This window comes from Apostichopus japonicus, chromosome 16 (assembly GCF_037975245.1).
Source record: "Apostichopus japonicus isolate 1M-3 chromosome 16, ASM3797524v1, whole genome shotgun sequence".
Taxonomy (NCBI): Eukaryota; Metazoa; Echinodermata; class Holothuroidea; order Aspidochirotida; family Stichopodidae; genus Apostichopus; species Apostichopus japonicus.
Window position 1 is genome coordinate 7552586 of NC_092576.1, and position 13360 is coordinate 7565945.

Genomic DNA, 13360 nt, shown 5'->3' on the forward strand with positions numbered 1-13360 from the left:
ATCCAATGCCGTCCTCCGATCCTCGATCTTCCTCTTTCTTTTTTTTCACATCAGAGGCCTTCGTGCATGCCCGGAGCAAGAATACTCGATGGTCTACCACAGTATTCTCTGAAACTTTTATGTCAGTGTTAATAGTAGTCTGACATGAAATCAAATCACTGGAAGTTGGAAGATGAGTTTGTTGTTTTTAAATCGTCTGTCTGTCTGTCTTTCACAATAGAATTACAAAAACAACGATTAAAGTATACAAAGTGATTGAAATCTTAAGCTTTATTAAGAGCAATGCAAGAGCGATACTTGCGTTAATTAAAGGCTGGCAATTACGGAAGGGAGATGGCCACACTCACATACAGACAATTGCCAGATGCTAGAGCGAGGTCAATACGGTAATGCACTATAGGTTATATGAGGTGAGTACGTAGATCGTTGATTCACAAACCAGGTAAGGTTTGGGGAGTCTGTCTTTCATGCTTTCATCCCCGTTTCTATCCTCCAGGTTCGCAGTCGCTTCGTCTCGGGAGACTACCAGGGAGCCGAGGATTCCTCTCGCTCTGCTAAGAATTGGTCTTGCGCCGGATTGGTGACTGGACTGATACTCTTTGGCTCATTTTTCTTCTTCTACGTGATTCTGTACGTGGTGATACTGGGGGCAGCAGCCGCCTCCTCCTCCAGTTACTACTAGCGACGGTCGTGTAGCAGCTCTTTTGGCGTAGTCTCAGTTCGGAGGGTAATAAAAATCAAAATATTGATTGTAGTTAGTTTACTGTCCTCATTTAGATTCTCTGATTTAATGAATTATCCTAAAGCTCTTTCTGGTCTTTTTTTTGTTTTTTTTTTGTTTTGGCGGGGGGGGGGGGGGGTTAGCTGTACCATATTGAGGTAATTCTGTCTGTTGGATATGCTGGCTCTGTCCACTTGTGAGGGTTTGATTTCTGGCAGGAGATAAAAAACCGTCTGTTGCTTGAAAGTTTTCATCGGAAGTAGGTCTAATTGTCATTTCATTTACTTGGACATTTCATTGGAAAAGTTTGATCAGTACTTCGAACCGTGACTGAATGAAAGTTAAATTTTGAGATTGGCTCTGTATGCATTGACTGTTGTAATTCCTTGGCCATACATAGTGACTTGTTAGTGAACAATCATCTGCATTCATGTGGATATACTGTAGATGTATTCCCATATCAATCATGAAATATTCTTATATTAATAATAAACTTGTATATATACAAGACACTGCCCCGAACCGATGATTTTCTCATCTAGATGGTTTGAACATTTGCCTTATAACTGAGGTTAACCTAGTCAGAGGCTTCTATGAAGGTTTTTATTTTTATATTTTATTTTTTTAAAGATATCACACACAAAATCACAGACAGGCTGAACAACATGAAGAAGACAAACGTTAATGCTTTCTGGATGGAAATGGTGTACACAAGGGCGTAGGAACCGGGGGGGGGCTGGGGGGCGCCAGCCCCCCCCCCCAGTGAAAAATGTGGAGGGGCGGAAGTATCATTCCGCCCCCCCCCCCCCCCCCCCCCCCCGCTTCGCAAGTCAGAAAACCCCTTTTTCATTTCCAAATGAGAAAAAAAATCTCATTTGGAGCACCAAATTGCAGCTAAGGCCTGGTGAAAATACAAAATTAAGTTTACAAAATGGAGTGGGTGTTGAAGTGTGCTATATTGCACCAAATTGCATCTGAGGCTACCTGGAAATGCAAACAATTCCAAAGGGGAGGGGGACACCCCCTCCCCTTAGACCCCTCCCCCAGACTGGCCATCAGTCTTCAGCCCCCCCCCACTCAAAAGTACTTTCCTACGCCACTGGGTGTACAGGTTTATGGATAACGTACTCTCTTGATGCTATAACTATACATATTCACAGATAACTTCATGAATATAACGTACAGATTTATGGCTAAGGATAAGTTCTCTATGAATTAATATATATATTCACATCTATATATATCATACATAAAAATAACATACAGGTTGATGGCTGTAGATGGCTGGGATTCCTGGCTGGCTTACAGGGGTGTGTTATCAGAAATGTCCGTTAGTCAGGAACATTGGACCTGTTGAGCACATGGATACCCTTCACTGCACATTAAAATTCACTGCAAATTTTGATGTAGTTTTTCCTCTTTTTTTGGATTCAAACAAAATGTTGGCATTTATTAAGATAAAATCTATCATGTCTTTCTACTTGGGAAAGGGAAGTTATGAAAAAAAATCTTGGTTGCTCACTTCTAATCTCTTGTCATGATTGGTCACAAATCGGCTTAATAAAGTCAGGTTATCACCAAAGTAATAGACTTGAGAAATCAGTCGTTTTAATCATTTTCACTCTCTTAATATTACCTCATTTGAAACCATACAGGTCTTAGACGTCTTTTTATAATTGTGATTGATTTCATTTCTTCAAGAAATATGCAATGGCAACATTGTCTTATGTTGCCTTCTGAGGGTGCGTTTTTGTGGGAAGGGGGGGTTGGGAGATTTAGGAGGGGTGTGTTTGAGGTATCTTTTAGTATTATTTATTTCTCAGGTTAATGCTGGCAATAAGAGCAGGAGTCTTCTGCTGTTGGACATGTTAGTTAGACCACATGGTAAGAATGGTAAACTTTTCTAAAACTGTAGACAAAATCAACCATAATGGTCTATTCAGGAGCCGGTTCCGTTACAGTATTCACATGCCCAAAATATTAAGGGTAGGTAGCAAGTTAGTATACACAGATTTATGAAAGGGAATGTCAACTATGATCAATGTGTAGGTGAGGCCAAATGTTAAGATCAAAAGTGAATGGCGTACAAGTAAATGAACAAAGGACACCTGAAATGAGCATCATAAAAGTAAATTTGGACAAGAAAAATTTGGACAAAAAGATTTTTTTTTTTTTTTTGTAATATATTTATTTTAGCTTGACTGTTGGAATATCTAGTGGTGCCATAGCCTACTGAACTAACCAAAGAAGTATTCCAGGTGGAAATAATATTTGACGTTTGGGGAGAGGACCATTATCTTAACGTCCTGGTAAAATGTTTGAATATAGTTCCTAACAATTCTTGTCAAGATAACAAGATATTTGAATGTGAAATTTGACACACCGGACTATCCTTTTTGAGAGTAAAAATGTTCTTTTGTAAGGCTTATCTGTAAATACAATTCCTCCAGACATGTGAGTTGTTCTTAAGAAATACATGAGTTTAATACTCTGGTGTTATATGGTAGGTATAAATAAGGGGGAAAAAAAGGCATGTTGTCTTAGGTTGTATGGGTTTTGTTCACACGGCAGCCTCTTCTCTTAAATCGGGAGTCTTAAAGAGGTGTCAAACTTGTTAATGGATCTCCCCAGAGTTCGTCGAAACAACCCTCAAAAAGATATATAAAGATACTAATTGCGACAAGATGCGTTTCTGAAAATTCTTAAAGGTAGTCAGTATCGGCCCCAAATTATAGCTCGCTATAATTTTCTAGAAGTTTTCCAAACTTTCCTGGGTGGTCATTACTCTCCAAATCGTTCTCATACATTCTTAAGTAAGATGACTGAATGTCTAAGTGAGGACAATTTCCTCGAAGGGTTGTAATAAAAACAGTTGAATAATTTTGACCAAACTGGTGACCATATTTGAATATCTAGCATATTCGGGGCCAATACAGCATACCTTTAAGGATTCCCTCTCCCACCATATCGCTGGGGTAAATTTAATTCTCAAGGATGTTCTTCTATTTTATCATATTGATCTCTGTATTTGCAGACAATGTGTTTTGCTTTCTTTAGATGTTAAGCACTGTGATCATATCTGGAATATCACTATATCAAGCACTGTATTTATTATGATTAGTATTTTATATATTTAACCTTAGTGTATTTTATTATATGCGTGACTTTCCTACTACAAATGCTTGTTTTTCGGGGTTTGTTTTCTTAAATTTTCAAACTTGGCTTTGCATCTTTTGAGTAAAATGTAGTTATTCGCAAGTACTAGTCAGGCGAATTCTCAATTTGTCTTCTTTTATTTCCCTATGTAAACAAATCTTTGGTTATGTTAACTATTTTCTTATATAATATTCGGAATGTAATACTTCATGTTCAAAACATGTTAATACAGTGTTGGAAATTAAAATTAAGTGTAACATTTTGTTGATGATATCATTCTGTCTCGTTCTGAATGTTGTACGATACCTAGTATTTGACTGTCCCCAGATTGTAAGCTTTGTTGAGTCTCTGCAAAGTAGGGAGTCACCACAATAATATCAAAGTCTCGCGTGACCAACTTGTCCAGACATTCTTTTGACTGGTCGATTAGTATCAACTAATACGAAGGTCAAGAACTTGTATATTTCCTTCCAAGGGACCCCTAGGTCGAGAGACCTCTATGGTCAATGGGCCACCCAAGATGAAGGGACCCCCTCTCCAAAGATCGGGGGCTACGGGGGGGGGGCTACCCCAATGGCAAGACGCCACCGTTAACCATTCCAAATAAGACGTACACATTATTCCGGAAATGTTTCTACAAAATTTGATAAAGGGCGAGGACTGGAAGGGAAATAAAGCTGAGGGGGTAGGGGGGGTAGGCAGGAGGGGAAGTCGGGAGGGGGGTTAATCCCGCACTAGTATGACACCGTTATGTATGGGAGGGGAGTCAGTTGAGATGGGGAGGGTGGCCCTCCGGACAAACAAAAAATCCAAAATTTTAGTTGTGAAATGGTTCATTGTAAGGCATAATTAGGCTATAATTTAAGGTCTTCAATAATGTCTACATGCAAGGTTGTGTTCTTAGTATTACTATTTACGCCTCCCCCCCCCCCCCACACACACATCCGCGTCTGTGTATTTGGGTCATATTCTGTTCCTATATGCGATGGGGAAATACATTTCTTGTGTTTGTTACTCAACGATTGTTAGGTTTTCATAATTAACGTTGGAACAGAAACACGTCGGCTATAGACACGGAGATAAGGAATTTGGGAAGGGGTGGTGTACACCCCCACCCCATCCCCGTTGGATCCACGCCTGTCATGTACACTTGGGCCATACTCTTCCTATAAGCAATGGGTTTGTTACACAGAAACAAGCTATATTGCTTTGGCAGGAGAGATGAACAGTCGATGCATATTATTTAGTTGCGTTGTAGGTGAATGCAATGCAATGCAAACAGTCCAGATATTGTATTTTCGAAATCTCTTTTATTTATTTGTTAAGTTTACAGCAATTGAAACAACTGCGAGCTAGCCTTTATCAATACTTAGTCTAACAACACATGACAACATTTACAATATGCAGGTACTGCTATGTTTTGAGGCAAAAGTAGATTGATTGAAAATCATTTCATAAACAATTAAAATGATGAGGCCCCTTCACTTACGTGATGATATTATACAATACCCAGGAGAATTTCCAAGTGATTGGCAAATGTTCTGACCCCTTCCCGCACCGGAGCATGGAGTGGTCGACGGTGTAAAATGCAGCGCCCATATCGAGAAAAAGAAGGACAGTGGCATATTGATCATCAGTGGCCATATAAATATCATGAATTCATCCAAGGGCGGCGGAACCGGGGGACACAGGGGGCACGTGCCCCCCCCCCGACTTTTCCTCAGGTTAAAAATGTGCTCTTTTTCTACATAAAAATTGAGGTGTCTCAGGTTAGCAAGAGGCCAGGGAACCAGAATGAACATTCGGGAAGGGCCGTTTCCGGCCATCTGAGGGGTTTGTAAAACCAAAAATTTTCTTGTACGCTCCGCGCCTACCGATGGTGGCGCTCCGCTCAGATAGTCGTGCATACAACTTTGCAAATCCTGGCTACGCCCCTGACTTTTAATGAATTTCTGTGGGTCAAACTCAAAGCTATTTCGAATGAAAAAAATTTGTTAAGATATTAACAAGAAATAAACTCTAATTCGGAAGATTCCTACATTAGCAACTAGCATGATTTCATCCATTTTGTCTCAAAAGAAAACTTGTTCCTTGTTTCCCAATTTGCACATTGGATATTGCAGTGCTAGTATGCATATTTTCCTTGAGGGGGGGGGGGGGGCGTTGATGGAGTGATGTGTATACACAAATAAGATAATACAATAAGAGTTATAAAGGGTATTAAATATAAGGCTGCATCAGTCCAATCGAATTTCTGCAAAGTGCCCTTTGATGTCGGTGCCCCCCCCCCCCCCAGATTCAAAGTGCTTCCGCCGCCCTTGAATTCATCTCAAAAGGAGCGTCTCTTTGCTGTGGTATTTTTTATACCCAGATTGTTCAGTTTCACTGTATGGAGAATAAGATTTCTCATATGTTCGACAAGACGACTGAGAACAAAGTGTTTCATCAGCTTACCAATAAATTTGAGATTAAAGATAAGTCTGTAATATTTCAGTGTGTTTCAAGATCAGAACCATATTTCTTGAGAATATGAATAATATCCGCTGATTTGACACCGTCAATCGACCCAGTCGATTTTGAAAGGTTAATAAGAGTGCAAATATATACGGAAAATATAACTTCAAGGTTTTTAGAAAGGAGCTTTTATAGAGGGTAATGCATCACGACTTTTTATATCATTTAACATGGAATATAAAAACGTGGATTAAAAAAACTATAAAACAAAGAGAAGTAAATATACATAATTTTGAGCCAAGGGTTGAAAATTTGGTACCAAAGAATGTTTTCGATAATTGACATAAAAAGCTGACATTTTGGTGTAAAGTCGAAATCAGAAAGGAGTCCAACTCAGAAGAAAATCGTTGAAATAATATTAAGTTTTTCATATATAAAAAAATGGAAAATAAATGAGGAGAAATTTGAAATAAATAGTTGAAATATCAACTATATGGACAAACCTAACAAGAAGGCAAAGTTGTGAGACAAACAAAAATATGAAATTTCGAGGAAAACGAGAAATTCGGAGATAAGATAGAAAGTTGACATTTATAATGTCCGTTGCAGCACAAAATTGAAATTCCTCTGGGAAGGGTGGGGGGGGGGGTGGAGGAGGTATACGTCCAGGCAATTCCCATCGGTATGCTGTCCCCACATTATTTGATAGCTTCCTATGCCACTGTCCTAGCATTGGACGAGGGGAGTGACAACACCGAACCAATGTTAGTATCTCGAATGGAGTAACCTTAGCAGGAAGTGACGTCACACACCGTACCGTACTCACAAGTGCATTGTTAACGCAGGAACGTAAACTGTTGCGAGGGAGGGAGAGGTGACTTCAGCTGGAAGTGACGTCACACTGTGCCGTCGAATTTGTCTCTCTTCCGGTTATTATTAAAAGGCCGAGTATCAGTGTTTTGTCGAGAGATATAGGCCTACTCCAAAGAATAAAGAGAGTGCTGCGCCGACCATAAAGACTATACCAGTTAAAATCCCCGCAAATGACCAACCAGCAGCACATTGTGAACTTTTCCTAGCCCGTACGTAATCGCCGTTTAGGTACAAAATATCAACCTAAAGAGAAGATTTTAAATCGATCAGAAAAGAGAAAAGTATTTTTCATGCACTCATTTGCTGAATGTGTCATCATATGAATCATTAAAAAGTATACAGAATAATAAAGTCAAAACAATAATCTTAAAGTTTGCCCAAGTGAAATACTGTGAGAGAAAGAAATATATACTTTGTAAGCCTCTCCTGTTCGTAATTCAGTATGAGGTACTCCATGAAATTTGTTTTGCTGAAGTTCTTAGAATTAATATTCATGATGATGATGATGATGATGATGGTGGTGGTGGTGGTGGTGGTGATGATGATGATGACGATGACGATGACGATGCCGACGACGACGATGACGATGCCGGCGACGACGACGATGACGACGACGACAAACATATACTTTCATAGCAGTGTTCATAAACATTTTTTGTCATTAAGATCTAAAGGTATTATTTAAAGAAAACGAACGACTAAGAAAAAATAAATAAATAAAATGATGGAACTATGAAATTTACGATTGTGAAGTTATTTAATATCTTACCCGAGATGCAAATATGACCGCAATTAACCCAAATACAAAATTACAACAGAGAGTTGTAAATATTGCGGTCGCCATGAAAGAGTTCGGCTGTAAGTGAACCTTGATAAGAAGAAAATGAAGAAGAATAAACTACGTTTATAGTAGGAAATCTTTCAAATGACTTATTATTTAAAACAAACAAAATTCCTACACGGAAATTAAGTGAATTTTAAAAATTGCATTTTTCACGAAAACCTGGACTTGTAAGGTATTTTTTTAGGCCTTCGCAAAATACACACAATACATAACACAGTTATTCATAAATGTCCCACATTGTTGTTCCTGAACCCCGACACAGGTTTGAGATTATAGAAGAGGCCCGGGCATTGGCGTGTACAAAACTGTGAATTGGGTGGTGGGGGGGGGGGGGGGGTCAAACCCTAAGTTTCCCCAACTGAACAAGGAAGCGTTATGCCTTGGGCAAAAGGATTTCATAAAGGAAGTTGTGAACTCTGGGGTTATTGAAGCCGAGTCCAATATATGGACTGTGGGTTCTCCCCCCCCCCTCCCACACACACACCTCCCCCCAGAACGAAATGGAAGTTAATAATTCAAATGATGCATTCTGTGGCATCTTTAGACTATACATTAGGTCTATACTTAGGTCTAAACGCAAGATTGTGCTCATCAATGCCATTGAATTTTTATGTGAGGTTAAAAAAAAGTGGGTGCACATCCGTAGTTCACCACGATTAAATGTAAAACTTTCCCCGACTTACGATAGACGGTGGGGCCACGCCCCCCCCCCTCTCCCCTGTCCAGACGACACTTTGTGCACGCTACGGGGAGATGGGAAAGGGAATGGAAAGATATATATATATATATATATATATATATAGATGCTAAGAGGTTTTACAAAGATTTGCCTATACAGTATGGCGGTAATACGCCTGCTGCATCGAAAATCATTGCTGTGAATATTGTAATAGGACTATACCAGATGTCGGCGGCCACGATTAGCCTACCTCGTTCAGATTTCGTCCCATGACCTGGCCATGCGGTGCGCACGCACCATAGTCACGTGGCGGTTGATGTTCGGGCTGAACAATGGCTGACGAGGACCCTATGAAATAAGTGGCGTCATCAGGTGTCTTCGTGTCTTATGAAAAGAAATCAACATTTTAAAGACAAAAATATGTCAAAAGATAGTTTCTTTAAAGTTTGTACAAAAACACATGCCTGATTTAGGGAGGGAAAAAAAGCTGAAGTAAATGAAAATGATTGTGCGTCTCATGGAATGGTTGGACAATGGAAGTGTTACGTAACCAGGTGGGACATTTTTGTTTCTATACTACACTGTCATGTTCCGCTTGGGAGCACTCGTATTGTCAGTACGAGCAGTATGAATATCATGTTTCTATCAGATAGTAGTTAGAAACTATTTGTACTGTCAGTACGAGTGCTTTGTAGCATGATATGAGATGACAGTTTAGAGTGGTATTAGCATTAAAAAACTGTCCCAACTGACTGGTTTACGAGTCCTGCTTGAGACATTCCGGGAGCAAGTCTATCACAGGTTGTTCTGATGAAGCTTATGAAATTAACCTGATCAGGTTTTCGTCTTTCAGAATTCTGCCTGAATACTTCAAATTTGTATCATCAATAACTGGTATAGGCATATGTATGTATCACCAAGTTGTAATGTCAGTTGGTCAAACCTTTGCCACACGATAGGCAAACTTAAAATACCTTTTATTCGATTTCTATTGGCTGTTGGAAAGACTTTTCGAAAGCATCTTGAGTCAAGCTCATTTGCGAGATTTTCTTATTTATTATTTTTTATTGATTATTGATTTATTTTTTATGATTATTATTATTTCTATTATTATTTTTTTTTTTACACTTGATTAAGTGAGATAAAGCAAGGAGTTATTTAGGTGATAAACATCGTAATATCGTAATGAAGCTGAAGATAAAACTAATTAAATTCGTCTCAAGTAATAAAAACAATAAAAGTAAAATGACCTGGTGGCAAAATAATCTGTTTTAAATTAGTCATTTCGAAATCGCGTCTAGGAATTTCAAAAAAAAAATTAGGCATAATTTCTGTAAATTAACCAAAACTGAATAAATGGACATTTTTGTTGGGGGATTCCACTATAGTTAGGCTTTTGTTTTTGTCGGCTAGTTATTTTTGAAGACATTTTTTTTTCTTTTAGTAATCGGAAAACATTTTGAAGCAGTTACTCGCTCTTATGTAAGTCAACGTTCCCTTGTATTTGTTGAACAGGAGTTGATGATGAACAATCGTTTAATAAATGTCAACAGAATGATGCAAACCTCCAGAAAAAAAGAAAAGAAAAGGAAAAATCCCTACATCTCTCCAAACCAATAAAAACTCGGCAAAAACACTAAAACTTTACAATACTTGATGGGCAATGAAAACTAAGTGTCATTGCCATGCATTATACCTAAAATGTTAACAGTTTTTTTGTTTTTTTAACGAGTTTCACTAAAGGAAGACTTCACAACGGTCACACGAAAGATAGCATTCTACTTACACTCCATTGGTGTTATATGCACAGTCAGCCGTCGTGTGAAATGGGGGAGGGGGCGGGGGAGGGCAGAGGGGGGGGAGGCTGATCGACGCACATCTCAATCAGGGTTAGCAACATTGGGAATATGGCAGACTAGAAAATGAGTAAAGGATAGAGTAGAAGAAATAGAAGACACGCAAATAATTTTTTAAATTTTACGCGTATATACAAAACAAAAAATAGACAAAGTTATGCTATTGCCAGCCAGAGGAAAGGGAGGAAGGAGGGGGCAGACTTCACTTGGAGGCTGCCCCAGACCCCCCCCCCCCCTTGGGAACCTATCCATAGAAAAAGAAGAAAGAAATATCTTTCCTGTTGCTGGCTTTACTTCCGGGATTGGATGCACAGTTTATTTATATACACAGTATATTTATATGTTTGTGCATATTCTGTTATTTAGAGACATAAACAAGAAGGCCTATGTTGTATATTATGTGGGTACCTTTAACGCTTTTTTTGCATTCCGGTTTTGTGTGTATTCATCCTTCATTTGTGGATAACAGCTCACAAGATTCCTATTAAATCTCTTTGGAAATATCTAACTCATAACTTTTGTTTCTCATGTTTATATGTCCATGCACACGAATCCATAACGTCTTGTTCTTGACTCGTCTAAGATTACGGTGAAAGATTTACTTTGTATTCATATTTTGTATTTTGTTCTTTGTATTTCCACTTTGTATTTCGTACGTTGTATTCATATTTTGTATTTTTTCTTTGTATTTCCACTTTGTATTTCGTACTTTGTATTCATATTTTGTATTTTGTTCTTTGTATTTCCACTTTGTATTTCGTACGTTGTATTCATATTTTGTATTTTTTCTTTGTATTTCCACTTTGTATTTCGTACTTTGTATTCATATGTTGTATTTTGTTCTTTGTATTTCCACTTTGTATTTCGTACTTTGTATTCATATGTTGTATTTTGTTCTTTGTATTTCCACTTTGTATTTCGTACGTTGTATTCATATTTTGTATTTTGTTCTTTGTATTTCCACTTTGTATTTCGTACGTTGTATTCATATTTTGTATTTTTTCTTTGTACTTTGCAATTTGTTCTTTTGTTTGCACGTGTATTTTTTTTTTGTACTCTGTATTTGTATTTTGTACGATACTTCGTATTGGCTCTTTGTAATTTGAAGTTTGTTCTCTGTGTTTGTGATTGCACATTAAATTTTACACTTTTTATTTTTCACTTTTTATTTGTATTTTTACTTTGAATTGTATTAAATGTGCATTACTTTGTATTGCATTAAAGTTGTATAAATTACTTTGTATTGTAACCAATTGGTATCACGTTGTATTGTATTCAATTTTGTATTACGTTGTAATTTGTAGATGCAGAAGAAGTCGATTACGGTAACTTATCTTTTACAGAAAGTGGACAAACGAAGATACTTGTACGTTGGCACGTTTTTATCAACTCCTTTTTAGCATTAGCTTGAATAAATAATTTTGGTCTTACCTCTCTACCCAACCCAACCCCTACCCTTCCTTTCCTTTTCCCTTTATCCTCCTCAAAAGGCCATCCTCCCCAGAGCCAATATGTTTAATGTACTTCCCCACCAATTGTTAGCGAGAATCGATCTAATTTAGATAATATGATTTCAGATTATTATAAAAAAAATTAAAAAATACAGAAATGGTACAAAGAGAAACAGAATAAAAACTCACTTGAATGCATGGTTGTGAAGGATCGGTCTTTCAATGTTTGTCCTTGTAGCGATTCAGCGATGTAGTAAGTATACTTTGAGCGTGAAAGTACTAAAGGTATGGTCGATTAAATGCTGCTTCCTAGATCCCAAAACCGAAACCGAAGAATCCTGATCGAGAGAGAAAACAAGGTTACTTAACTATGCCCATTTATTGAATACGCCTGTATCATAACTTGTAAACCCTGCACCAGAGCTCATATCGATAATTGACATGAGAAATGTGCAGGTTATGAAAGTTGGCAATATTTTAACTTCGTATAGCCGAGCAGGGACTTTCACAGGACCCTCGAGTCTCGGGACATTTGAGTCACCTGACATAAATATGTTAGACTTGTTGCGAGTTCGTACTTGTTTATAGGTACTCTAGCACTGTTGTCAGTTATACTTTTCATACGCGTACTCATGGAATTGTACACATTATTTATACCCGGGGAAAACATTCGAATTGCAGTGTTTAGATATTGTAGTTCAATATTAAGTACTCTTACTTGATCCTTTACCGCCCTCTATTTTTAGTCGTACTCCATACTAAGTGGAATCTTATTCGTATTGAGACTCACGTTTTTATACTCGCAATACGGAAAGTAGGAGAGGCAAATTATTGCAATGTCTACTTTGGTCTACTATAAAAGGCACGTCTAGCCAGGGTGGGGTATGGAGGGACGGGGTGGGCAGGGGGGGGGGGGGATAGCTTGCTCCTCCCGTGCAGAATAACATCCCCCTTCATATGTGTCACTACCACAGAAGCTTAAAAGCTCTGGATAGAAGCTTAAACATTTACAGGACACGAACATTGTGCCCCTCCTAAAACTGTTGGTGTCCCCAAGTCAGTATTAATCATAAACGGAACCATTTCTCTCATGATGAAGACACGTAACAGTCTTAACATGGTTGTTGTATACAGAGATATGGAAGTTCTGTTACTATGCAACAGCATGAATAGCTTAACACCAAAATGGAAATTTATTACAAGAAAATGGGAAATATAACTCCATCTTCGTTTGATTGTTGGAGTTGGTAGAAAGGGAAGGGATGTTGGGGGGGGGGTTGCTATGTCCTGTATTAGCAAGGTTACAACATTATGTAAGACATTAAT

General features: G+C 38.2%; 2 protein-coding genes across 3 annotated transcripts in view; one reads left to right on the forward strand and one right to left on the reverse strand.

Annotated features, from left to right (window-relative positions):
- LOC139983570 (uncharacterized) overlaps positions 1 to 4128 on the forward strand; it is a 21025-nt gene extending 16897 nt beyond the window's left edge. The window contains exons 4-5 of one of the 2 annotated variants that reach the window (XM_071997216.1): positions 497 to 727; positions 1352 to 4128. In XM_071997216.1, coding sequence (XP_071853317.1) covers positions 497 to 682 — 186 coding nt within the window. In that variant the 3' untranslated portion in view covers positions 683 to 727; positions 1352 to 4128. Of the gene's footprint in view, positions 1 to 496 lie in introns of both variants that reach the window. The other variant, XM_071997215.1, reaches the window with a different exon arrangement.
- Positions 2141 to 12539, reverse strand: LOC139983571 (proline-rich transmembrane protein 1-like). Its single transcript, XM_071997217.1, has 4 exons — positions 12224 to 12539; positions 8978 to 9111; positions 7974 to 8072; positions 2141 to 7447 (listed from the first exon to the last, which is right to left on the reverse strand). Exons 1-4 carry the CDS (start codon positions 12231 to 12233, stop codon positions 7283 to 7285), a joined length of 408 nt encoding a protein of 135 aa, XP_071853318.1. The 5' UTR covers positions 12234 to 12539; the 3' UTR covers positions 2141 to 7282.
- Between the last annotated feature and the right edge of the window lie 821 nt (positions 12540 to 13360).